Genomic DNA, 26,371 nt, shown 5'->3' on the forward strand with positions numbered 1-26,371 from the left:
CGTTATAAACCACTTACGTAAAAACAAAGTTTAAAACATACACACACATTCCTTTGCACTCGACATTTAAAAGTGAATACTTTTTAAAATGTCACATGAATTGCGTATTATTTATACGCAATGAGTAGAACGTATACATCAAAACTAAGCTAATATTTTCAATATAACTGGCAGAGACAACTAAGTGCAAAATATCCAGCCGTTGCAGTGTGCACTTTCATCCACTTCCAAATAAAATGGATCTAGCTTGCTCACCAATCGATGTGCACTCTCTTTTCTCTCAACCAACCAAGATCTATTGACAGGTAATATTCATGTCCAATTGTAATTGAAATTATGTTGGAGCGAGGACCAATGGGAATGGGGAAGGGTGTGGATTGTACCCAATGAGGGTGGAATTAGCAAGGCAGTTTGCTCGCTATGGCCGTCTGAGAGTCGCTTTGAATTGGAGTTCTAGCAGTAGGCTACAAGAAAAAAAATCAGGTAGGCAACGACGTGGTTTTATTTATTCCGTTCAATTATATTTTCATAACAGCAGCTATATTTATTTTTAAGGACATTTATTTTACTATGCAAAATGTATGGGTTTGTATCAACTTATATTTGCTGTTTTGACAAACGAAAAAAGCGCAGATGCAAAATAGCTTTTTGATCAACTTTTAAGTTGATAGCGAAGTGGATGTTATGTCTTTGCATTTTTCTGTTATCGAGCATGAAAGCTAGTTATTTAACTGTTATCCAGCTCGGTCTCTCAATTGTTTGCTGGTTAGCTTCCTCGGCGTTGTCACCAGTTAAGTTATTTGAAAGACGACTTGTTGGACTTTGAACGATTTGAAATGAGTCAAATTGTAGTCCGATGCTTACTGGGTTTTATGTGATTTTTGCCCATGCGATCTTTTGGAGATACGTTTCTAATTATTGGTCCGTTTAATCACGTTTTGCGACGAACGTCAGATACGGGGATTTAACTTCGCAAGAACACTGTCTATATCTAGCTTGTTGAAACGGGCTGGCTGGATATACACAATCATAAATAGCCTATCATGCAGTACACGTTCTGAAACGTTATACTCTACAACTAGGATACGTGTTGTCGAATACTTTTGAAATCTGTGGAAAACATTTTAGAGATGGAATTTATGCTGTTTTCCACGTATTCATTCTCAGTGAAGCGACACCCAATGCTTGATTTTATTATCGTATTGGGAAGTCTAGTATAAGAAATTGGAGCGTCCCGCGGCGAAAGCTACAGAATTTGCTTTGAATGTTATAGAATGTCTTAGGTAGCACCACTGTGGCTGTCAGGGACATGGGAATTCCTGGTTAAAGTAGTCGACCTGTTGCTTCAGTTCTGTTTCATTCTGTTGCGAAATATTAATTGACAGCATTGCTACTTGGCCAATTGATTTTGCGGTATGAAACGTTCATGTCTGTTTTGTATAAGGAGTGGTTGTTTTGAAACAGCTGTTGTTGCATCGGACTACAAGTGAACATTTGAGGAACTCATTGATAAGCTCTAGTTAGGCCTACTTTCCTCAAACCCACCGAGTTCTGTATAGACGGCTGTAGCTACGTATTGTTAAAACGCCTAGTCAAACAGCCTCAGAATATCGACTTGTTCGGAGGTGAAGTGTTGTAATAGGTCCAAGAGTGCGAACTGTGTACCCCAGAAATACAGACACACGGACATTAAAAATGGGCCGAAATCTAAATTGAAATACACAGGCCTGTATGATTTTTTTTTCTTCAAACCCCTCCCCAATTGGGAATACATACTTATTTCAGACATAAGTAATGTTTTTTCTCTTCTTTCAAATTTTTCTCTCATTATTATTTAAAGGAAAACATGTAGAAATATAGTCTGACTTAAGTAACAAATTCACCTATAAAGCTGATGATGAAAGCTGTGATGTAAGGGTATTCACATATTGACAGACAGAGAGAAACAATATCAAACAAATAATGAACAATCATGCAGACAAACCAACAATAACATCACTTAAAGAATTAGCTAATTGGCATTAGCTAATTGATGGCATTTTGATTGCTATGATAAACAGATGTGGAGACAGAGTAGGCCTATATCCCTGTTTTACAACACGTCATAAGGTCATATTCTAAGAAAGTTGATATTTAATTCATTTTACTATTATGATACTGTCTGTAATCCATTACTTCAAGGAAAAAAAGTTAGGCATTATATTAATCAGGTCCCACCTATCAAGTCTTAAATGAGACATAAATTAAATCCTTTGATGATGCCATTTTATACAGGATATCCACACTGCATTATATGTGATCATAGTAATAAATCAATATATTTTGCTATTTGATCATTTATAGATTGCTTTTCAATAGCCAAATGCTTGTGGCATATCTACCAATCAAGATTTTCAGTCCAAGAGTACTTAAATTTGTTAATGCGTTTACAGTAGTCACAGCTGTACAATATCGGTACTGTAATTCTAACCCACGCAAACCTTCAAACTTTCAAATGAAACCCTTTTGAAAATAAGAGTGAGTCAGATGTGGGGAGTTCAGTATCACCAAAGTTCCAAAGGATTTTGGGTAGGAGGAAATGATTGGTGGAATTGTGAAAGGCTTATTGTAACCAAGGCTGCACATACTGTGTTAAAAGGTTTGCTGATATGTTTATCGCGGTCTGCATCAAAGGCTGACGACATGCACGTCACTGCACATTATTGATTCATGACTTATTGCCTTATAGGTTCTGTTTTACTGTTGGACATTGTTATTATGCTAACGGCGGTTTATCTATTCAGTTGTTTCAATCTAGAATAACATTTGTATCCATTCTAATGCTAGCCACTGGCACATCTTGCTATTCAGCAAATGTTTCCAAAGTATTCAAGTGAGATTGATGTTGTATTAGTTCCTGATTTGCCATGGTATGCTTCTTCCATTCCCTGAGTTATGCTGGAACAGCCACCCTCCATAAATGACAGTCAGAGAATATCCATAAGGATTACTTCAGTAATCCTTGGTTTCCTTTTCTTTTATACCCAATTATTAAATGATTGATTCGTGTCACTGATTGGCCAGGGATTCCACTAGCCTGGTGCCCCTGCTCAAAATCAGTACCTGATCAGAGGGGAAGAATGAAAACCAGCATTCTTCCCCTCCTGAACTGGCCTGAAGGGCCAAATTTGAGCGTCCCGTGTGTGCAAAATTTAACTCTTGCATTTCTTCTTCTCTGATCCTGATCCCTTTTACAGGGCGCGCACTTGGCAGGTTGTGGACGGCCCACAGATGAGTGATGGGTGAGATTGAGGGCTCCTACCGCGTCCTGCAGACCCCTGGAACCCGTCTGGGGGCCCAGCGCAATGCCGGGATCAGTACCCTGGAACCGGGCCAAAACCTCAGCACGGCAATGGCCAGAGGGAAGAAGGGCCAAGGGAACGGGCTTCATATCCGGGTGCAGGGGCTGGACGAAGCCCAGGAATTCTATGACGTGGAGGTGAGGAACCCCGTGTTGCCAGAAGGCCTTTAATAAGCAAAAGCAAATGTTCTGATGTTGCAAATGTGGCTCTTTTTTTCCCCTGAAATGCCTTTTGCATTGAACGTCGCTACAGCAACGAGCCAGAGTGCTTTTTAGAAAAATGGGATGTCGTATGAAATATAATTAAAACGAAGCAACTGTGATGGGAAAGCTCTGGAGGCCCTAAGAGCATGTCTCCATATTGGTGTTTTGTCTGCAGGTTTGTCTGCCGACAGTTGCTGTACGGAACTTCATTTGATCCCCCAACATCCTCTCCTTTAACCCTTTAATGTATATATGATCACAAGCATGTGATTAGAATGCTCTTAACTGAACATTCTAATGCTGGTGTATCAATCACTACTGGTAGTTGAAAGCAGTGTACTTCTAGAACACTGGCTTAGAATTTTGAAAAAAAAAAAAAAAAAAAAATTTTTTTTTCCAGAAAATCTACTCTTCAGAGGTAATGACTGCTCATTCAACTTGACTTGGGCTACTTGCCTCAGCCTCAGTTTCCACTGTTGACTCAGCTGACTGATGTCCCCAGTCCCCACCAGGCAGAGGCCTAGCCAACGGAGGGACTCTTACTGCGGCTCGTGCGCAGTTCTGTCCCCCTTGCAAAAAGGGTGCGCAGACCGGAAAAGGGGGATGATTCTGTGCCCAGAACAAAGCCTTAAACAGTATAACATCTGGGCTTTTCCCCTGTCCTGCATATGTTTAGATCCTTCTTGAAGGGTTTTCTGGCCTCATTCATCTCTGTAGCACAAGGAGTTGACCTGTGCTAATATATTCTTCTTGATCATGCTGGAGTCAGTGGAACTAGACTGTGTACTTGAAATAGGGTAATTTTGTCTATCAGTATAATACAGTAAATTTTAAATGGTAAAAAATACCGTAATATAAGAAGAGTTCATTGTCAGATTCCACTTGAATTTTATGCATCAGTCTCAAAATGAATTCAGTTGTATCACTGTTGTTCACAATATTACATTATTACATTATAGAGGGAGGGAGAAGTAATTCTGGAATGCAGAGGGAGGGGGAAGTGACTGCTTATTGGCCAGTTACGTAATGTTGAGAAGTGTAGACCAAGGGAATAGTAAACAATGTGGCCCCTGTTGTTTTTGTAGTAGGCTATGCAGTTATTTGTATGCCTGTGCGGTCCATAGATAAGTGTGGTGTTTGTCTGCTGTGGTCAGATCTTGGGGGCTTGAATGTGTCACGTCCTGAGGGTCCTATATCTAATATAGCTGAATTGAAATAAAATGTAGAAAAATTTAAAGTAAACGTAAAATTTTAGAATACAAAAGGCTATGTGAATCTTTAAGTATGCATTCATAACTACCCCTTGCTGTTTGTACAGTGGAGCGGGTTTTTATGCTTGTAATGCCTTACGCATGAATAAGATTATCATATGAAGAGGTGTCCTCTTGCCCTGGGTGTGGCAGTTGTATTCATTTTATTTTCCATCTTTCCGGGTTTATAATCCTGACGATGATATAAATACACACATCACTATGAGCCCGCAGATAATTATTTTGAGTTGGAGGTGGAGTTGTTTGAGGTGGACAAAAGTGAGCTTGTGAAACGGTCTGAGGGGCTGTACAGAAGTAGCTCTGAGTGAGTTCCTGCGCCAGTTGCTTGTGGTTCCTGCAAGCGGACCTGAGCTCCCCCTAGCCGAACGCTCATCGTGGAGCTGGTCCCGGATCAGCCCCTGTTGCGGATGGTGCACCTGACCTGCCATTCTGTGTCGTCTGGTCTGTGAGACAAGCCCCTCTGGGCAGGCTTTGAAATCTCTGTTTGCCCTGATTTGACATGTTTTCCAAACAAAGTGGCAGTCGGCAGCCAGCTCAGTCATTAGCATGCCTGTCGACTAGGCCAGAGGAACCGTCAGTGTGCCAGGGGAGTTCTCAGCTCTTTGCGGGGGGTGGGGGGGGGGAGAAAGCAGGAGGCTCGTTTTAATATCGGCAGGCGCTGTGAAGTCATTTGGCAACATCCCCAGTTAGGGAAGTCTTTACAAGCTCCCGCAGGTAGCAGGAAGAGTTCAATGGCTGTGGGAAAATTTCACAAATTGATGCAGAAAGAAACGGGAACGAAAAGAGGCCGCTAATTTTGTTGGCTTGTTTTTAGTGCTTAGAATCCACCCTGTGTGTTCTGTTCCGGGCCACAACTATTGCAAGAGTGAGAGCCTTTTAGAGGCAGGCAACTGTCAGCTGATTAGGATCACAGCACATTATAGGTTGGATGGAATGCTTTTTATAGATATTTCCTGAGACGGTAAACAGAAACATGGTTAGCGTTAAATCAACACAACTGTAAATTTCTATCACTTGCACGCTTGTCTAAACACTATTGGTGTTGAATTAACACTGAGCACATCACAAGCAGTAACGTGCTGGATGTTCCTCTACTTGAGTGGTTTTAATACTCATTAGAACTTTGTTGTTCATGATAGTGTATTTAAGTTGCTAGCGCTGTTAGCTTGGGTAACAGGACAGCTGTGCTTAATAAAAGACACACTAAACATGTGCCCATATGTCTGTCGTTATAGCCCTGATTTTAGCTTTTGATGTCAATTCCCAGTACTGACAACCTCTCGGCCCAAATGTGTTGAATCAGGCTCTTAAAAATGCACTCATCTGACGTGGAACACTGAATAACTAACATAAATAATATCCATAAACATATACCAGTTTATGGTAAAGTGTTGCTCACATATCTCCCGCACGATTTTTGCTGGGTTAAAAAATAAATAAATAAATTTCCATGACATTATAGTCAGTGGCATTGGTGAGTAAGGAGGTAAGGAGGGATTAAGAGTCAGATGACCCCTGAATAATTACACTGGAGGTGCAATGCCACCCAAATATTCAGAACTATGACCTGTGAAAATATGCATTTATTTATGTCAATGTAAAGTTATGCATTAAAACTTCAAAATAACAGCGCAGTAGTCGGTTTGTGTTTATTTGAGGAATTGATGTGATTGTATTCTGGACTTGTATGTCTCATATTCTTATGTGTGTATGGCATATTCAGCTAAAGTTTAGCAAAGATGTTTGGCTGCTATTTTAAGTTCTTTTTTGTTTTGCAGCTAGCTCGCTACTAGCTGCAAAACTGCTTTGTTTATGGTGCTTCTCTAGTAACCAAGTCAGGGAGTCTGCTGTCAGCAGCACACACAGTTCTCGCTCGTGTGACTGTTCATTCACCACCTTCTAGAGTGCTCCTCGCTTCTGCAAATCTTACTTAATATGCACATATTTTATTATTAAATAAGGCCGCCTGTGATTCATATCACTATAGTGAAGCATGGAACTGTAAAAATGATTTGTTGTTCCAAACATGAAGCAACAGTTTTTATTGCCCAATGTGGATGTAGTATCTTCTACCCACCTTTTCCCATGCAGCGTCTGCCTTTCTGTGTAACCACAGGGCCTGATGTAATTTCTTGTCTGTTGCTTGGTGATTTGCACCCTGCCAAAATAAGAGCCCATATGTAACCTTGCAATACAGAGTCCCATGCCAAAATCAGGTGTGGTATGGAAACGCAATGCAAACACCACCGCTATCACAAAGGATTTGTTGCCAGTAAATTTTCATTTGGGAGACATTCCAGAGTGAGCAGTGGATAGAATGCCTAGTTAAACAGTCATGCACTCTGATGAAATAACAGTTTTTGGTGGTAAACCTGACCTCTTTCAATACTTGATTCATAAACATGTTTAGCCTGAAAGCTCTGCAAAATTATTTGAAATACTAAGCAGTGCTCAGATCAGCTAGGAGTTGGCGAAAGTGAGCGAACTAGTCTGTTGCTCATTCAGAGCTGTTCGTTACGTAAAGGTGAATTATGTTCAGTGCTTCCGGTGGCTGTCTCACGTTGAGTTTTCAGCTTCATAACTTCATGATTAGTTGCGAGCTCAGGCGCTTGCAGCACAAGATCACAAGATGAATTCAGTTAGCTTGAAGAAGCACGAGACTGCTGGCAATATCAAATTGCCAACGCTGTTTTTCCCATCCTGTGCCAGCACTTTGTTTGCACATCTTTCTCTCAGGTACTTTCCTAAGTAGCCGGAGTTAAACATTAATAGAGAGCTGGACACTAATTGTACTGTGCATCACTTCTGTCTTGGCAATAGTTTTGGTCAGTGTTGGTATTCTTGTCTGAAATGTTGGCTATTTAATGCTAATTAAGCAGTGACACTGGACTGCTGTTTAATAGGATGGCTTAGTTCTTGGTTATCGCATGTTAATGAACTCATTGTGAATTGTGTGATCATAAGTCTGTTTCCTAAGTGTTCTCACAATTGCATTTTCTGTGAGAATGTTAGTCTTGGAATACTCTTGTCAAGAACATTGATACGGGTCATTATTTGATGAGAAACAAACATTGTTTGTTTCTCATCAAACAGTGTTTTTGGGCAGAGTATGCCACCAGTGAAGTGTGATATGAGCATGGGTTCATGACATAGTTTCTTTTTTTGTATTTTTTCCCCATTCTGGTGCTAATTCTCACCTGCGACTCCTCTCTCTGGGACGTGCTGTCTGCCGGCCTGGACAGAACCACATCGGTAAGGCTGGTCTTAGTGGTCTGGTGCTGTGGCGGGTTTGGTTCTCCAGCCTGCAAACGGCTCTCTGAAACATACCCTTTCCCTGCTCTAAACATACTCGAATCCTGTCATTTCCACCCTCACCCATACATTTTCCTCTGTTGGAAGGAAGAGCGCCTGAAACAATGCCGTTGACTCAGTGGTCAGTGTGTTCCTCGGCACTGAAACGGTGTAGTATATTTACATATTGGTCAGCGTGTTTCTCTACACTGCACGTCTCTGTTATGATGTTCCAGGCTTTGATGAACGGGGTCCGTCTGAGCGATTTGTTTTCACTTTTGTAGTTTCTCTGGTTTAACGTGTCACATGATACCCCTCCCAATTTGAGTGGATTACTCTGTCGCGTCTCAGATCTAGGGGCAAACAGGAGGCTTCTTTGGGGACATGCTGTAAAAATTCCTAACACTGCTTAATTTCCAGATTATCATAAGTAAATTATTGAAAACTGCTGGCTAACTGCTTGATTAAATTACACATCCTCTGCTGTTGCTTGTCTGATTTGTCCTGGTTTTGTCCCCTAATGTTTCTGCTTTCAGCTTGGGTTTGTTTAGAACTGTATGGCTATGCCAGTGTATTTGATTCTGAGATCCATTAGTAGTCAGGGGCTTTTCAAGCTGCTCTACTGTAAACATCTTATTTTTCAATTAGTTTGCTGCCAAGTCCCATCACTAGAGAACAACTGTGCGGATAAGGATGGTGATTAATCTCTCAATCCCAACATGTAGGGCCCTAACTGCCCAGAGGATCTCAGTGGACTTATATCAAAACGAGCAAATTCCAAGCACATTCCAACCAAGGTATTCTTGTGGGATTTTGAGGGCACCAAGTTGTCCCGTAACTCCTTGTGTATGTTTTTTTTAAACCTCTGTGCAGATTTGAGCTTTGAAAGAATTGAGGCAATGTAAGAAGAATTCTACAGAGATTTACTTTCTTCATGTGTTACTTAAACCTGAATATTTTCCTGTGTTTTCCTGAAACATTCCTGTTATAAATGTCAACCCAGTGTCTGAGAGATGTCCGATAATGTGTTGAGTGAAGAACAGGTTGGATGAAAGTCTGTTTTTAGTAACTATTTGAATGTTTTGGACATTCAAATAACACACACACACACACACACATATGTATATCAATATTTAGCTATTTTTCATGAATAGGTACCCATAATTATTAATAGGAAGGTTCTTGTATGGTCTCAATGTCAATGGTTGTCCAATTCCTTTGAGTTATTGATTGTCGCATACCAATTGACAGAGAATGCATACTGAAGTTGACTGCAGTTTTCAACAATTTGTGATCCATCGTAACCACACGTGATAAACGGTTTATTGCTTTCCTGTGTAGAAAGGAGTGTTTGGAATTCAGAGAGCGGTGATCAGCCGCACGCTAGCCACCGGCTCTAATCCTGCCTCTCGGTGCTGTTTACTGCTGCTTTGTTCTGATGGATTCCCGGCTGCTCGAAGGATGCCATTTTATGGCCTTCCCTCACAACCGACAGTGTTTAGACCTATTGGCAATATTTAACCTTTGACCTAGTATGTTTAGAAGTGTATCTTTGGATTGCTTTTTGTAACCGTGCTGAGTGTTTGGTCATTTCTGATATAGTCTGTCAATAAGCTTGGTCGGAAATCCTTTTGTTGGCCGTCTTGTTTTTGAATCTTAAGTGGGCAAAATGTTCAAGTTTGGCTTTGGAAATGAAACGAATGCTATGGGTCAGTTTGCATTAGACATGCAAAGCTCCTTTGGATTTCTGGATGTTGTTGCATGTGCTCTTTTTAGGTTTGGAGCTGTGAGCATGTGTATAATGACAGAAGTCATTGATACTATTGGTCCATGTGAAATGGATAGGACTGTAACCTGGCTCCTCACTCCTCCCCACTTTAGGACATTGAAAGTGTGCTCTCATCATCTGATAAGTCCATTTAAGGTGAACTTTTGAAGCTGTGTGCAAAATGTTTGTGTGCTGTGTTATTTATAAAATGAGCTTGCTTTTCAAACAATTCCATTGCTTTTTGTGGTTCTGGTTCAAACATTTTTGTCCTGCATTTTTCCCTAAAATGAATCCTTGTCTGTGTCTACAGTTTCTTGGGTTTTGTGTACACTGGCTCTACAGAACTCGTCTTGAATCCTTTATTAAATGCAAGGTTCAACGTTAACTGTCATGTGAAAGCTTGGTGGTACTAAAGTATTTTTATTAAAAGTAACAGTAATGGGCTGTTGTATGTGGATACCAGCTTTTAAAACCAACTTTTATGAGTATTTTAGAGACTCTTATCTTACCTTGTGGAGCAATCCATAAGCCGTATTGTGGCTACACTCATCCCTTTCTAATATCCAGTCATTCCCATGTCTATGAATCATAAGATTGAGCCACATGGCTTACGTGGTTGTAGTAATGCTGGTATCTTTGGATACCATTTTGCTAATTTAACTATCAGAAATCACTGGTGTTGGCAGTGAGCTAACTTCCCCTCTGAGCCACAGTAGGTGGACAGCTCAGAAGGAAAGTATGAGCAAAGTCTTGCTGAATTTCATATACATCAATGCAAATCCAAAATAATCAAATGTCAGTATTCATATTTCACAAAGCTGTTAATAAATCTCAAATACGACTCACTTTCAAAAACACGCACTTTAGTTTTAGTGCAACACCGTGATTGTGGTGATGCTCGGGTCAAACCGTAGCGTCTTCTGTAGCGTGAGTGGCCACAAATACTCAAGGGGGAAGTTTTCAGTCCTTCCCGCGGTGTCTGCCGTTGGAGTTATGCTGCGGTCAGGCTTAAGCCAGCTGCCGCGTGCTGACAGGCTGGAGGCTGTGTATCTGTGCGCCTCTGAGAGCGGTGCTATAGGAAGCAATAAGGAAGCCCGTACATCAGGCCAGGATATCCTGCCTTTTCCGAAGCCAGGCAATGCTGCTGATTGCAGTCCAGACCTAGTTTTTCTCCCCAGCCGCCAGTGCTCAGTGCTTAATGTTGAAGGAGTGTTATTGTGAAGCACGTGTACTTCCCTGCTGTACATTCCTTTGTCTGAAGGAGCCTTTTGTTTCTGCGGCACACTGTATGGATTTTGTGGAGGTTGTGGAAATAATACTTTGACCTAAATCTTCCTGTAGAAAGTACAATGACTTTTTTTTTTTTTCCGCCTCTCAGTGCTGCTGCAGTTGGAGGACACTCCCACTGCTGCCGCTATTCATGAGCGAAAGTGCTGTCAAGTCCACAAGTTTACCAGCTAAAATGTGGATGCTTGCGCGCCGTTTTATAATGGAAATGTCAAGGACCAGCAGAAGCATTAAACTTGCAGGAATGTGATAGTGGGCGGCAGTGTTGCATACAGTAGCTAGGGACAACATCCAGGGAAGTTTTATCACCTGTAATTCAGTCATCCCTCAGCAAGAGGTCGATAGATCGTTTTTGTCATTGCTCCTCCCCCCGGTAATCTACAGGAATTGCCACTAATTAAGCGCAGAGGAGGATTGACAGAAAATGTTACCAGGCTTTTATGCGCTGCTTTCAGTTCAAAGCAATGCAGCAGGCATCTATAGTGTTGGGCTGTGACGTTTTTTTTTTTTCTTGGGGCAATGGGAAGTAGACATAGAAATTGTGTGTACATTACACTATTTTACAAAAATAAAATTAGGTCATAACAACAATGATGTAATTTGTAGTGCTGTTGTAGGGCTTATAAAAATGAAAATATAGAACAGATGAACTCAATGTAATAAAAAAGCAAGGTTTGATTTCTGTGATTAAATTTGGTCTTGGGCAGTTGTTTAACAGTCTCCTCATTCTTTGACGGTAACTTATAGTATCAAGATGCAGTGTTGGCAAGAATAACATAAAAATGACAAATTATACTGGATGCAATTGATTTTCCTGGCAGATCACATAAAATGTACAAATCATAATTTTCTGTGCCATCTGTTGACTTTTTCTTTTATTTGTGAGTCAGCAACGTTTAGCACATACCAAATTTTATGTCCTAGTCTTGATTCAGGCCCCCAGGAGTGAGTATTTTGCAGTAGCTGGTTTTTTATGTTCCCCCCTCTCCTTGAGGTTTTTACATGCTTGTTGCCTGTACATCTCAAAGAGGACACTGAATGCTGGGCCGCCTTGAATCGTGCAAGAGCCAGGTTACGTCAGTCCTGATTGCGAATACTTCTTTGATCAGGAATTCTAGTTTTGAGTGTTCTTTATGTTTTACCCACATATGGCAAGGCCACAAGGGCATTTGATCAAATAATTTACCTGTTTGGTGGAGCAGGCGAGAGCACCTTTTATTTCCACTGTCCTACGATTTATTGGGTGGGTGCATGTGGTGCATTTGACCGTAAAATTAAATTGTGCATACGACTCACACTAATAGTTACCTGAAGGAGCACATCAAGAACAGTGCGCGTCTTTGAAGGTCACATTCCTCCCTCTCACCCGGGATAGCCTATTATGTCAACTGATTGCGTTTATGAGGGTCCTACGTGCACATTTCCAGCTCTGCTTTCAGGGAAGTACAGAGAAGCTGTCCGTCCTGGTGACAAAAATCAATCCGTATAGTGAAAGTCATTCTTCTAAGAGGAGTTGACCATTTAAAAAACATTTTTGATTGTAGGGGGTCTTTAAAATCTGGGTGTAATTTCAGTTTTAGGAATGATAGGTGATGAGCTGACAAAAAAACTCAGTATCTAAGAACTGTAGAAATAGATTACTGTAGAAACAGATAGATCCCTGCAATTCTCTGGGTCTCAAAATGCTGGGACAAAAAAACCATCATTGTCCATGTTTGTTTTATCGAGTCGGACCGCTCGAGCGTAGTAATTTTCAACCACATTAATTCTGAACCGTGAAGCCGCTGTATAAAAAAAATCTAGTCTCGCTTGTCAGCTATTTCCCAGAGATGTGCAGTTTGGAAGAAACGGCTGTGATTGATGCTGTCCACAAGCCCCCGCACACTGCTCAGAGAGAATGAGAATCCCTTAATCAACCAGAGCATTCTGGTGGCAAGAGCAGGGGCAGCGTCCATATGTTCCTTAAAGAAATAGGCAGATGCTGCCGCTGCTGCTGCTGCTGTTATGCGTCAATGTTGATTGAGTCTGGTGAGCTGAGACAGCTGATAAGATAGTTGTGGCTCTCTGGTTAATGCTTCATTGAATGTTATTAGTTACATATTTTGATTTTGTCAGTATCGGAAAGATCCTGGTACATTGGTTTATTTTTCGCTGTGTGAAGTTATTGTGTGAATATGGTGAGCATTCCTGTTTCTCGGTGGGAAAATGGCACCTGGAGCAGTATCATGTTTAGTGATCAGAAGAAGGCTCATATTCCTTCTCTTGTTTCACATGAATGTAAATGGACTATCCTGTTTACTTGTAGTGTGATATGCGTACACCCATGAGTACAAATTGCCAAGCCCTTGTTACAACATGCAGCAAGGCCACAAATAACTGCCTCGCTGTCAAAGCCAAGTGGCTGTGGATTTTCCAGATTTCTCCAAGCCTGCACCTGGGCAACAGTCCCATTAGAAGCTACCGCCATAGATTTCACGAACGGCTTAAAGTGGGACAGGTGGCAAAGGCGGCGGAAACATTTGTTCTTGTCTCTGGTGATCCTCTGTTTGTGAACAGGCTGGCGTTGTGTCTGCCAACTTGTCGGGAAAACTGTGTATCGGGCAGGCTTGTGCGGAATCGACACCGATGCGGTTGCAGTAAGAGGAACTTCAGTCAGAAATAGAAGCGGTGCTATGAATGAGAATAGAAGCTGGACCAGGGCCTTCACAACAGCCTGCTGTTGTTCCAGACAGCAATCTCTGCAGATGCAGTGCATGCTCATGAGCACTGAGCATCCCCCCCCCCCCCGCTTCAAGCAGAAGAGCCCGGCCTGGTAGCGTCTGCCAGGGGGACCAGGCCCAGGAACACAGGCCCCTTTTATCCAGCATGACCCAGCCCCAGCCAGCCCTTGCTGCTCCAACTTTGGGGGGGTGGCGTTACGTGGAACCTCGCAGTGTGAGAAATCAGTAGGAGGGGGTGGGGGGGGTGCCTTATTCAGCTTCAGCAAACAGGCTCATAAATAGCAGTGCTGAGGGCCATGGGGGGTGTCGGGGGAGGGGGGGGGGTGCTCGCTGGTGCTAAAAGAGCTCTTGTGTCTGATGCGTTCAGGGATTGGGGGGGGGGGCGGTGGTGGCTGCAACAAGCCTGAGGAAGTTTTGCCATGGAATTTTAACAACTGGACTTTTAACCCCCTGCAGTAAGGGACCTGCAAATAAATCTTAGTGCCATATTATGCAGCAGTGGTCAGTTTACCTGAGCTGGTTGAAATGTGGTTGTGGCTGTGTGGAATTTCTTCAAGTTTTGCATGGAGAGTTATCCTTACTTTCGCCTTTGGACTTATCAAATGAATCTCCTGGGAACAAGATTCGTCAGGGTCTTTATCCCAGAGGGGAGTGTTATCTTGTCTTTGCCCATGCTTCTTACGCCAAACACAGATGTGTAGTCTGCACAGACAATGCTTACAGTTGGCTAATGATTGCAATTTCACACTTTTAATTAAAAGTTACAGTCAGTTAAATCGTCCTTCCTGCGAAGTGTGTAGATATTTCTTTTTTTAGGCAGGAAACTTAAAGGGTGGAGAGTAAGAAGTTTCAACATGTGTCAACAACCCCCCCTCCTCCCCAGTACGGGCAAATCGCTTTCCATCTCACCGCGGTTGCCGTACATTCAGCTATGCTGATAGATGAACTGCTTGCTTCTGTTTTAAAATGCCCAGTTCCTCTCGTAAGTGGAAACTTCCTTTTTAATGGTCAATGGCACTGAAGAGAGGCAGATTAATATCAATTATAATGTGAATGAATTGAAAATGAAATTATGACAGCACATTTGAACATCTTAATTTTATACTTGTTTACAGAATATGTTTTTTACACTGTTTGCCTCGTGTTGTCACCTGAAATGGCTTGCTATAGTGGTGGTACAAGTTGTGACAAGTAAGTAGGTTGGATTTCTGTGCCAATCCTTTCCTCCGTGGAATTCAGATATACTGAGTTCTATTCTATTGTAGTATAGAATACTACATACCTGAAATATATTTGTGTTTTTCATTTTGTTCAGTAAGCAAATGGATGTTGTTTTGGCACACATTTTAAATGATCTTATGAAATTTTATGGCTTGATCACACCATAGATCTTGATTTCTAATCATTTTGAATTATGGTTCAGAAGTATAGTTACATGTAATTTCTGAATAAGATGGTAAGATTGTTACTATGACTTATTCTTCTAGGGTTTATCATACATTGTTCTTGTGTATTTAAACACTTTGTTGTACGTCGCTCTGGATACGAGCGTCTGCCAAATGCCTGTAATGTAATGTAACACTCATTATGAAATGTTTGGCAATATATTTTTAGTTCAACTTTTGAATAGTAACCCACAAGATTTGAGGATCATCCAGGTGCTCTTTTGCAAATCTCTTGGTTAGCAGTGGTTTCCACCTTGTTACTCTTCCAAGATTCCCATTTTTTCCCCAGTCTCTTTCTTATTGGGGAGTCATGAACAGTGACCTTAGCTAGGACTGGAGAGTCCTACAGTCCTTTGGATGCTCTTCTGGGAACTTTTGCGACTTCCTGAATAAGTTCTTGCTGCGCCCTTGGGGAGATATTGCCGGGCCAGCAACTTCTGGGCAGGCCTACCATTGTTCCAAGTGTTTTTTCATTTAGAGATAATGGCTCTCAGTGTGGTTCTGTGGAGTCCCACGCCTTAGAAATGGCTTTGTAAACCTTTGCAGAGTCTTTATTTATGGTTGGACCGCAACAGCTGGGCCAGCCCTACAAACGCGAATGTCTGTGTCTGACTGAGTGAGTGATGAAGTTACACCATTGGTCGGCCGGATCACGTGTGTTAGGTCCAGCCATATACTAGGTTTTAACCTGGTCTTGTTTTTTCTCATCTCTTCTGGAATTTCCTTTTATTGTGGCATAGTGTGCTTGTAAAAACTATTGTAAAGTTCACTATGAGTGAAGTTTAGATTCAACAGGAATGGCTGCAATTAAGCCTTGCTGTGTTCAATCAGCTGAATCTAATTATCTATTAAATTTGGTTAACTGGTTGATTGAATAATTAAGGGGGAAATTAATTTTTTCACATGGGTGATATGGGTGTTAACGTTTTTCATTAAATAAATGAAACAATTTAAAAACATGTTTCTGTTTACTCAGTATCCCTTTGTCTAATATTACATTTTGTCTAAAGATCTGAAACCATTCTGTGTGACAAATATGCAATAATAGCAGAAATCGGGAAGGGGGCAAATAATTTTTCGCAGCACTGTACACTGTTATTAAAGACATTACGGCCAACTTATAGCAGATCCCTCCTGAATATGACTGGAATATATTCACTTACATTTAACAGAAAACCCACAAGGCATTTTTTTGCCTTTGGAAGTCGGAAAAGGAAAATAAGTTGAACCTGGTGTTCAGTATTTCAGGGACATATTCCTTTTAAGGAAATTGAGGTCATAAATGGAACAAAATAGGCTACTTGTAGCAGCATCAGGTTTGACAAATGATTGTTAGCGTTGGATCTTTGCTTGTTGGATCAAGTAATTCTATAAGGATTAAATTTGGCGTACTGTAGTATGTGAATATAGACTGCTTTGCTGACATCTGTCTTTTAAAACACTCTACTACTTATGCACACAAGCGCAGTATTACAAAATACAAGTCCCCTTCAGCCAGTTATGGTGGAGCCAGAATATTGCATTATTTTCAGTTATTAATTTCCACAACTATAAAGAAAAAACCAGGTTGCTATCAATTTTTTCAGGCTATTCCTTACATACAATTTGTGTGTATGACAGTTGTATGCTACTGTAAGTGTATGCCTGTCTAGTCTAGCATTGTGAAGTGTTAATGTGGCTATAATGTGTGCATAAACAATGTGCGCTGTAAACATAGCTTAATAACGTCAGTTTAGTGTTGCGTATTGGGAAATCCTATTGCAACCTTTTCATTTTGTTGTTCCATAGCCTGTCCCATGACTTAAACTAAATAGTTATCAAATAAATTATATAAGTGTTTATATTGAAGAATATGAATTATTATGAATAGTGTGACTTGGAAGGGATGTCCTGAAGGCTTGACTTGGAACATCCAGGTGTAGCTATATGGAGGTAGATCGCTGCCAAAACATTCTGTGATTGAGCAATAAGATTTTAAAATGCAGTCAGATTGCAAGTGCAAAATGAAAATTTGCAACTAAAAGGATCTAAAACTTGATTTGTGTATGCAATTATTGAATCTGCAGTTAGTGTTGTGACTCATTTTGGCAGCTGTCCAACTCCATAGGTGTGTCTGCAGACCTTACCGGTGTGTAAATGTCAAGAATAAGCTGTGTATCTTCAGGATATTATTTATGAGAACCTCTTATATTCACTTTGTCATGGAAAAACTTTATATCAGCAGACCATTCAATAATTGGTTTTCCACCTAGTGGTAAATGGTTTTTGATATCAGACTTGAGAAACACAGTATGGAACGGTGCTTATGATGACTTGTATAATTTACAGACCGTGGCATTCTGTTCGAATTAGGCCAACTTTCAGTAAATGTGTAGCAAGTAATCAAGAGGGGACGAATTGGTGGAATAAGTAGGAATGTATAATGGGATTCTTTGAATAAATGTACGTCTCATCTGACTCGGTAACCGCCTGTTTGACAGTGCTTTCCATGTTTATCTATGCCATTGATCTTGCATAGCATTCGGAGACGACTGTGGGACAGAGGGAGGGACACATGAGAGCCCTACTGTGTGCTCGAGTCGTGACGCATGCAAGCTCTGGGCCTGCCCAGCACGTGGGCGTGAGCTGGAATGAACGGATATCGCAACGTCCGTATTGAGCAGGAAGAGCAATCCGAAGTTCGCGGAGACGTGCTCCAACTGACATTTACAAAAGTCCCTGCCTGGGATGTTTGCAGTTGTTGCCACCCCCCCCCCCCCCATCCCGTTTTTAATCATGCCATACATTGCAATTAGTGGCTGAGGCATAAGGGATGGTGATAGAGCTGGCAGCAAATCCGAGAGTCATCGTCCAGATTGCTCAGTGTTTTTTCTTCTTCTTAGATGAGGCTGCCCACAGAACTTTTGCTCTTTCACCTTTTCCTGCTGCAGACCCATCTCAGACATTAGTCTGTCCTGTATATAATCGATGTGCATTGGCTGTGTTTGCATATATATAAGGGCAGGTCCCTTCAGTGCCTTGAGTGTGATTTCCTCTGACCTGACATGCAGCTGAAGGTGAAATTGGCAGGATGTGGTTTGAGCCTCCTGCGGGAAATCAATTGCAAATTGGAATATATTTTCAAATATCGTGCCAATGTTTTTGTAACGTATATGAGAATATAGCAGGTAAATAGTCTATCAGTGGGAATAATTAAAGGGTTCCTCATCAGGAACATCAGGAAAATGCATCAGGAAAATGCAGTGTAAATATGAAAAAAATCGAATGTGTTGATAGTTGAAGTTGGTTGTGATGCTCCAAGTACGTCGTGTTTTGAGGTGATACCTCAGGCTGGAGCATTTGGTCAATAATGCCCTGTCCACAGTGTCAGCCAGCTTAAGTGGAGGTTACAGGTAACAGTAAGCCTGATTAGCCTCCATGTTATCTGCTGACAAGCCCCTTGTCACCAGCTGTCTCCAGAGGAGCTGTATCAGCCAGGCCACATTCATCAGTCTACATGGTGCGAGTGTGAGCCAGACGTTCACTGGAATACAGCACACCAGTACACCACAGGAATGCTAATGACACTCATCATCATCGAATAGCAATGCTTAAAGAAATGAGCCGTTTCTGAAAACAGCTTAAACTGTTATTAGTAATGGAGTTACGAAACGGAAATTATTTTCAACAACTTGTGAAATACTAAAATTACAGTGATATAAGAAGATTATTAAGTCCATTTATGGATTTTTATTTTTCATGTGTGTGTATACATTTTTTATCTTTGTCTACTATTATTTTTACACACAATTTTTAATGATAAATACTGTGAACGTTCCATATGTTCTTTAGTAGAGGTGAGATTTATTGTGCGATTATTAGGATTCAGTGTCTTACGGAGACAGTGTATCATTCAGCAGTTTTAAATTAAACCCATGACATCTGCACATTTCATGTTTATCTGATAGTGCAGGGCATTGTATATATTACATATAACTATCTTCAACTCATGCTTTTATAATGAATTTGACATAATGCTGTGTTAGAGAAAAGGTAATTTAGTGTGGAAGAAAAATTCAGTTACAACCATGCTTACCTAGCTGCACGCTGGATGAAAAGTTTCTGGGTTGGTGACACAGCAAGCTGTTTTACACGACTGTGTGCATTATTGTGTTTGCCTGATCTGGTATCAACAAGTTCCCCTGTAGCACATTGCACCCTCCTAGATGGAGTTCATTTGTGGAAATGCTTGAAATGGAAAATTCACCATGTCGCGTAGAGAGGCTTTGCATCGCTTGCATGCCAGTTCCCTTCCCGACTTTCTGTTTATGTCAAATTAGAACCAGTGCGTGTTCTCCGTCTTTGCTTATCATCTGTCTTGGTTAAATCCTCGCTGGTGTTTTCGTGGCCGTCATGTTTATGACATAAATCTGGCCTTGGGTCTTTCTGATGTGGCATGGCAGCGCTTCTCTGTAAGGGGGGGGTGGGGGGGGGGCGTTCGCTGAACGCAGTCCGAGGGGAAATGAATGATTGTCTGTTTGCAGTAAATGGGCACATTTAAGACCGCACAGAGGAAGCTGTTGTTTTGTCCAGAGGGAGGTTCGCTGGTCTCATTGATGGAGATCTGACAGGACACCGTGTGTCCGGCTCATTCCGTCTCGGAGAAATCTTGTAACTGTCGTCGAATCGCGTGACGCCATTAGAGGCTAAGTTCCTGAGACATATTTGTCTAATAACCTTTGAGGAATCTTCTGGGGTGGAGGCTTCAGTGCGCTGGAAGGGTGGGTGTCTGGGAACTTTCAGTGCCATGAATAAGGAGAGGCCATTGCACCATGCGTCGTGCTGTGTGCAAGTCTCAACACATCACTGCCACTGTAAAATTAAAAAAGTCAAATGGGAGTGTTCAGTTACAGCTGTAAAGTTAGTTTAACTCAAATATATTTGCTGGTGGTCTTCGCACTTGTGTGTGTATCTGCTGCGTCTTTAACCGTTATTATTCCTGGGTGTCAAGAATTTATCCTTCACTGGTAAAAACCATCCCTACCAAAGCCATAGCACAGCCAATGTAAAACCATTCCCGCAATACCCAAAACCAATTTGCAGCTGTAATTTCTCCATCTCTCATATGGGAAATTCGCACAGCTTTGTATTTGTGAATACTGCCATAACGGGCATAAAATCATCTTGGCTGATTTGCGTAGATATCCGAGCTCCTAAAGGAAATGCTCAATTTCTTCCTTATTCAGCCAAGGACCTGCCCCTCCTTTACAAGCGAAAGCTTTCCCACACGTGCCTCAGCAACTGGAGCACCGCTCACCGTTATCATATCAAAGGAGTGAAAGGCCTCAGGTTATTAAGTCAAATAATATTTTGACACTCCCACAGTTCTGAGCTTGTGCACTGAGTCACTGCAGTGGTAGATTATTTTCCAATCTAGACTCATTTTCCCTCCCTTTGTGCAGGCTTGGGTCATATGCTGTGCTAACCAGCCTGCTCTGGGAAAATGTTTGTCCAGGCTAAATGCTATAGTATCAACCCCGCTAGCTGGGTTTTTTTTTTTTTTTTTGATTCCAAGGCTTTTAGTGCAATATCATATTAGGGGGTTAGTCTTATTTGTGTAGTCAGTATCTGTGAACTCGTATTCATTGTTTTGAGGGTTAGCCAGGTTTGCTCTCTCAGGTTAATCCTTATCTACTAGTTATAGCTCACTGAGCACAAAAAATCTTTTAAAAAATATTTAACACTTATGTGTCACTTCCACGGAAAGGTGAAGTATTATTGGAGTCGATTACAGTTACGTCATGCGCACACGTTCTACCCCTGCAGACAAATTGGCTACAAAGTGTTGTTTTTTTCAGTAATTACTTTCAAATGTGCCAAGGTGTAAGTTTTGAAACGGCAGTTGGGGTAATGGCATAAATCTTTTTTGCCGAAGCACTGCTTGTTCTAACACCTTAAAATGAGGTAATTATATCTGCAGATCTGTCATGGAGAAACCCACTGGGAGCAAATGACGTTTGGTAGGTTTAATATAGTGGTGTTTTTCTGAAGGTCCTGGCTAAATATATGCCAAATATGACTGCCAGTCTGGGGTAAGTCATGCACCGTGAGCGTCAGGAATGCAGCATGGCTGCCTGTCTCCCCACAGCCAACGGGACTACTGGCATCCTAACCGAATATTTCTGTTTATGCCCAATCTGGGGGCAGGGGATGGAAGTGATTGTCTTCCTGCCCAATCTACCCAGCCAGGAACAATTAAAGCATTTATGCAGATTGCAGTTTTTTTTATGTATCAAGCTCAGTGTTGTGAAGGATGAAGCGGTTTTCCAGTGAAATGAAACGCTCCCTCACATCCATGCCGATTGCGCCACGCGGAGCCGTTGGTTTTGTTTTGCAGGCGGTCAGGCAACATTAGCTGCGTGAGTTTCCCCCTCGGAGAGATCTGCAGGAAGAATCGCCCAGCCAGATTGTTCTCTGGAAGTATTTAATGGACTCTGATTGAGCTTGCATTGCCGTTTGATAGGGATTATCTTTTAATCACATCTACGGCCATCTGCGCAGAAGCATAAATGCAGGTGATGGTTCACTACTCACATTCTACCATAGATATCTACAGTATAACCCTGAAAGGCTGATGTAGCTGCGTGCTTGTCATATAAGATATATGTATATACAAGATACATAAGATATGTCAGCTTTGCTGACAATTTTCAAAACTGAGTTACAGTAACTGTGTAATATGTGTATGCATTGATGTTGACATGCAAGTCACTCAGCACCATTCTTCTTGTTAACTTCTTGGGTACTGTGGATGGGCAGAAATTAGTTTTCGTTAAAGCAAACCAGAGATTTTTTAAAACCCTGTTTTACATTACCGCCAGATGTTTTCATCTATAATTTATGTATAAAAATTCACAAGCTAGGATTTTCTGTAAATTGCAATTAGTCCTCCTTTTAGTAGAAACAAACCCTGGAGCGTTGTAGTGCTAAGCTGAACCAGATTTCGTCCATGTCAGGTTGTTTTGTGAACACGGCATTAGACTCTTTGATTAACCCAGCCCACGGAAACGCCCTCAATAACCACAGGGCAGCACCATCAGGGTGGCAACAAAGGGTTTCTGCCCTGGTTCTTGGAGCTTTTGCACCAGTGGTTGCCGAAAATTCCAAGTACATTTTTTCTTTGACCCACTTCTTGTTAAAAATGTAGCCTGACATACATTCAGATATGGAACCAAAATGTTTTTAACAAAACAACTGCATGCGCACTGTAAGCAGTGTAGGGAAGTGTGAAAGTGTTAAAAGAAATTTTACATGGAAATTGTGATGGATCTCGGCCCCATTCATGACCCACTGGCAGGTCCTGTTCCACAGTATGCAAATCCCCTCCCTCATACTGCCAGTGAAATGCAGTGAAACGGAAGAATTACTCACCACTATCTGGCGACCATTTTCTAGTCTTTCAATGAATGTTCATTGCGGATAATATGTGTTCACTGTGAAAGGTTTTTTTTATCTAATTTAACCTGCCTCTTTACACATGTCACTCTGACTGGTGTATTAAATGTAAGCTAAGCAAATGGCAGTGTCCAAAGATCTGTGTTGAGAATAGGAAACCTGAAAACAAGCATAATAACCCTCTTTATGCACCCTTCTCCCGTTCTCTCTTTCCCCCCAGACCAAGGCTGACGGTCAAATGCTCCTGTCCGAGGTGTTTAAAAGATGCAACCTCATCGAGAGCGACTACTTTGGCCTGGAGTTCATGACCATGAAGATGAACTGGGTATGTTTCCGGCCGTCAAAGACCGGGCGGGTTAACTGCCAGATGAAACTGAACAGGTCCCCTTTGGAATTGAAATGACTTCCGCTGCGATTTTGGAAAAAAAAAAAAAATTTATGTGACACAGCTTGATAACCTTTGAACACAGCCTTTTAGCTCTAAAGCACCATCAGGTAACAGCGAAAAGACTTGGCAGGCAACTGTTGCCTATGCAGGGATATTAGTCTATGAACTTACGAGTTTGCTTGTGCAGTGGGAATATTATGTAGCTTCCTGTGCCGTTTCTTCTCAAAGCAGAAACCGCTACTGCCTCATAGATAAACTGAGTAATCTACATTTATTTTGTTGTCTTATACCATTGTTAAACATTTTACTGTACTTCAGACAAAGCTTTCCTTCTCCCTAGTGGAACGTAGCTGTTCTGGTCCAGACAAAGCATGTCTGGTTCAGAAAGCTTTAGTGAAGACTCAAAAACCTGGTGTGACTAAAATAACAAGTATCAAGCAGACTGAAAAAAAACTCTGGGATAAAAGGGAGAAACAGAAGATATACGGATGTGAATTGCAGACTGATGTATAGCATTTACAGTGGGGAATTCCACGAAGGCCGCTTCAGGCCAAAAAAAGGCTTAGAGGTCCGAGAGAAGCTTATTTTCTGGACTGCTAGCAGTACGCTTTGGCCAGACATCAGGGGCTTTCAAGCACCACCCGCATGATATGAAAAACGTTCCGATAGAACAGATGCATAGATAGATGCAGCCCTCCCCTCCTTTTCCCATATCCTCTTGCTAAGCCTGTGAGCGGTTTGGTATAAATTGTTCAGGAGCGTATTCACAATGTAAAGGTTTACTAAGTTCACAAAGACCACCTCACCACAAATAAGGGCACTGGTATGTTTCTGTGTGTGAAGCCAAAGTGTGTGCACTGTTTCCTGGTTAAGCAAATTGGGAAGTTCGGTGAGACGCTCCGTGCGTGGCCTTGTTGGTTCGGGCTGGGTCTGAGGGGAGGTTCAGAGCCTCTGTGACGAGAGGTGCATTCCTCACTCAACCAGACCCAGATGTGGGGAGGAAGAAGGGCCTCCACCGTGCAGCCCCGCAGCTCGGCCTGCCGCTAACCCTCCCTCCCCTCCCGCTGTGTCACTGTCCGGCCTACGCAGCCATCAGGCCCACAGCCAGCTCCTCCTCCACCTCCTCCTCTTCCTCAACATCAATCGCAAACAATCGACACATCCAGCCCCTCTCCTCCTGCTCTTCCTCCTCATCCGCCTTGATGTAATTTTCATAGTGCTGACACATCCCTCCCCATCTCCTCCTCGTCCTCCTGGTCCTCACCATGAGTCGCATACCGTTGACACATCTAGCCCCTCTTCTCCTCTTCCCCCTCCTTCTCCTCCTCACTGTCATTTACATACTGTTGACGCATGCTACCCCCCTTCCTCTCCTCCTCCTCGGTGTCATTCATACTGTCACCTCTCCCTTTTAGGCCACATATTCCGAACCAGGCCCTGCTGCCCTCTTTCACAGCAGCATCATTGTTTGCAGTTAAAGCCCTTGGCACGAGCCGTGGAGGCAGACTTCCTGCACAGTGTTCGGTTGTTGTCCTCATTGTGACCTGAGCTTTTCACTAGAGCGGCGCATTCAAGCGCATCACGGACAGGCAGGCAGCATCAACAACGCACTCATTTTTCTATACAGACTATGAGATTAAGTTCATACTGGCGAATTCATGTCACAGTGCTCTTGTCTTTTCAGGCTTGGCTGGAACCAATGAAGCTCATTGTGAAACAAGTGAGAAGTAAGTGAAGGGCAAGTTTTTTCCTTTTCTTCCCACACTCCTTCCTTTTTTCCACATTTCTTTTATTACTGCTGTCTTGTAAGACTGTGCTGGATGTGTTGTAAAGTTGTGTGCATTTGCCGCAGGGCCCCCGAACACAACCTTCAGGTTGTCAGTCAAGTTCTTTCCCCCCGACCCTGGCCAACTGCAGGAGGAGAACACCAGGTCGGCCGTACCCTGATTTAATTAAACTTCAGACGTTCGTAGCATTTCATATTGATGTACACGGAGATGTATTGATTCCAGATTGCACTTCCATACATTTATTCTTTTTGCCGTTGTAATAACAGATCCTTGTTTTTGTGCTTGTACATTGATCTGTGGCGTTCCTGCAGGTACCTGTTTGCCCTGCAGGTGAAGAGAGACCTTATCGAGGGCAGGTTGATCTGCTCGGACAGCACTGCGGCCCTCGTCGCCTCTCACCTGGTACAGTGTGAGTACCTTCCCCTGCTGGATGCATGCATCGGGACTGTCCTCCAGTGTTTGATGGACGGTTGAGGGTATTAAAGCTCTTTAGCACATTCCTGTCACTGTGTGTCACTGCTATCATTGAAGCATCTACCCATTATTAAAAAGTGGGGGGAAAAAAGCTCTACAAGACATGGAATCTTCTGCGACTGTAGGTTTATATGTATGTCGGAAGGTTGACTGCAAATTATAAAGTAATATCGGTGGAGTGTGAAGTCAGAGTAAAACGACGGCTGTGGTATCGGGTACCTAATAACTGATTTTTTCACAATGCTTTTGTTGCCCTTCCTTCGCCCCGACAGCGGAGATAGGTGATTATGACGACATGGCGGACAGGGAGTTCCTGAAGATGAACAAGGTGCTGCCAAACCAGGAGGCACTCCAGGACAAGATCATGGAGCTCCATCGCAGGCATCTGTGAGTCACAGTCCCAGGCAGTTTTGAACAGAGAAGTCTGGAAGATGCTTTATGCTTGCTGGAATCATGTATTGTCAGGGTAGTACTGGTCCCGGAGATTCTCTGTCCAGCAGGATTTCCAATTTCTCTTGAAATGACATAGTTCGACCTGGATGTAATGATTAATACACCTCAGCTAAACAAACAAAGAGTGGAAAAGTAGCCTGGGCTTCTGTGCTAGTGGATCATTGCCTGCTCCTAATGAATCATTTCTGTCTACATAAGCTGACCCTGGATCAGCTGTAGCTTTTTCATGTTATGGCTTTGGTAAAGCTTGTTGAGGATAGAAAGTACTTGGAACCACTGAGGAACCCTTTGCCAAGTCCTTACAAACATCACTTAAAGCCTGAAGTCATATAGCACTGTATTTCCCAAGAGCCGTGTTTATTTTTGGCACATTGGCTGACATAATGGAAGATTAAGATGGCCGTCTCTCTTTAAAAGTACAGTTAATCAGAAACTTTTGGAAAAGCCGACACACGGTACAAGATGGCGGCATCACAGTCTTTCCATAGCTAATGTACAGTCTGGCC

General features: G+C 42.2%; 1 protein-coding gene across 8 annotated transcripts in view; it reads left to right on the forward strand.

Moving 5' to 3' along the window:
• Window positions 1-397: 397 nt before the first annotated feature.
• The window catches only part of farp2 (FERM, RhoGEF and pleckstrin domain protein 2), a 49,570-nt gene continuing 23,596 nt past the window's right edge, over window positions 398-26,371 (forward strand). For 3 of the 8 annotated variants that reach the window (XM_064330700.1, XM_064330704.1, XM_064330705.1), the window contains exons 1-7: window positions 398-483; window positions 3,237-3,478; window positions 22,981-23,085; window positions 24,833-24,875; window positions 25,001-25,079; window positions 25,250-25,347; window positions 25,685-25,799. In XM_064330700.1, coding sequence (XP_064186770.1) covers window positions 3,278-3,478; window positions 22,981-23,085; window positions 24,833-24,875; window positions 25,001-25,079; window positions 25,250-25,347; window positions 25,685-25,799 — 641 coding nt within the window. In that variant the 5' untranslated portion in view covers window positions 398-483; window positions 3,237-3,277. The remainder of the gene's footprint in view (window positions 484-3,236; window positions 3,479-22,980; window positions 23,086-24,832; window positions 24,876-25,000; window positions 25,080-25,249; window positions 25,348-25,684; window positions 25,800-26,371) is intronic. The other 5 variants (XM_064330701.1, XM_064330702.1, XM_064330703.1 and 2 more) reach the window with 2 other exon arrangements.

Source organism: Anguilla rostrata, chromosome 4, assembly GCF_018555375.3.
Source record: "Anguilla rostrata isolate EN2019 chromosome 4, ASM1855537v3, whole genome shotgun sequence".
NCBI lineage: Eukaryota > Metazoa > Chordata > Actinopteri > Anguilliformes > Anguillidae > Anguilla > Anguilla rostrata.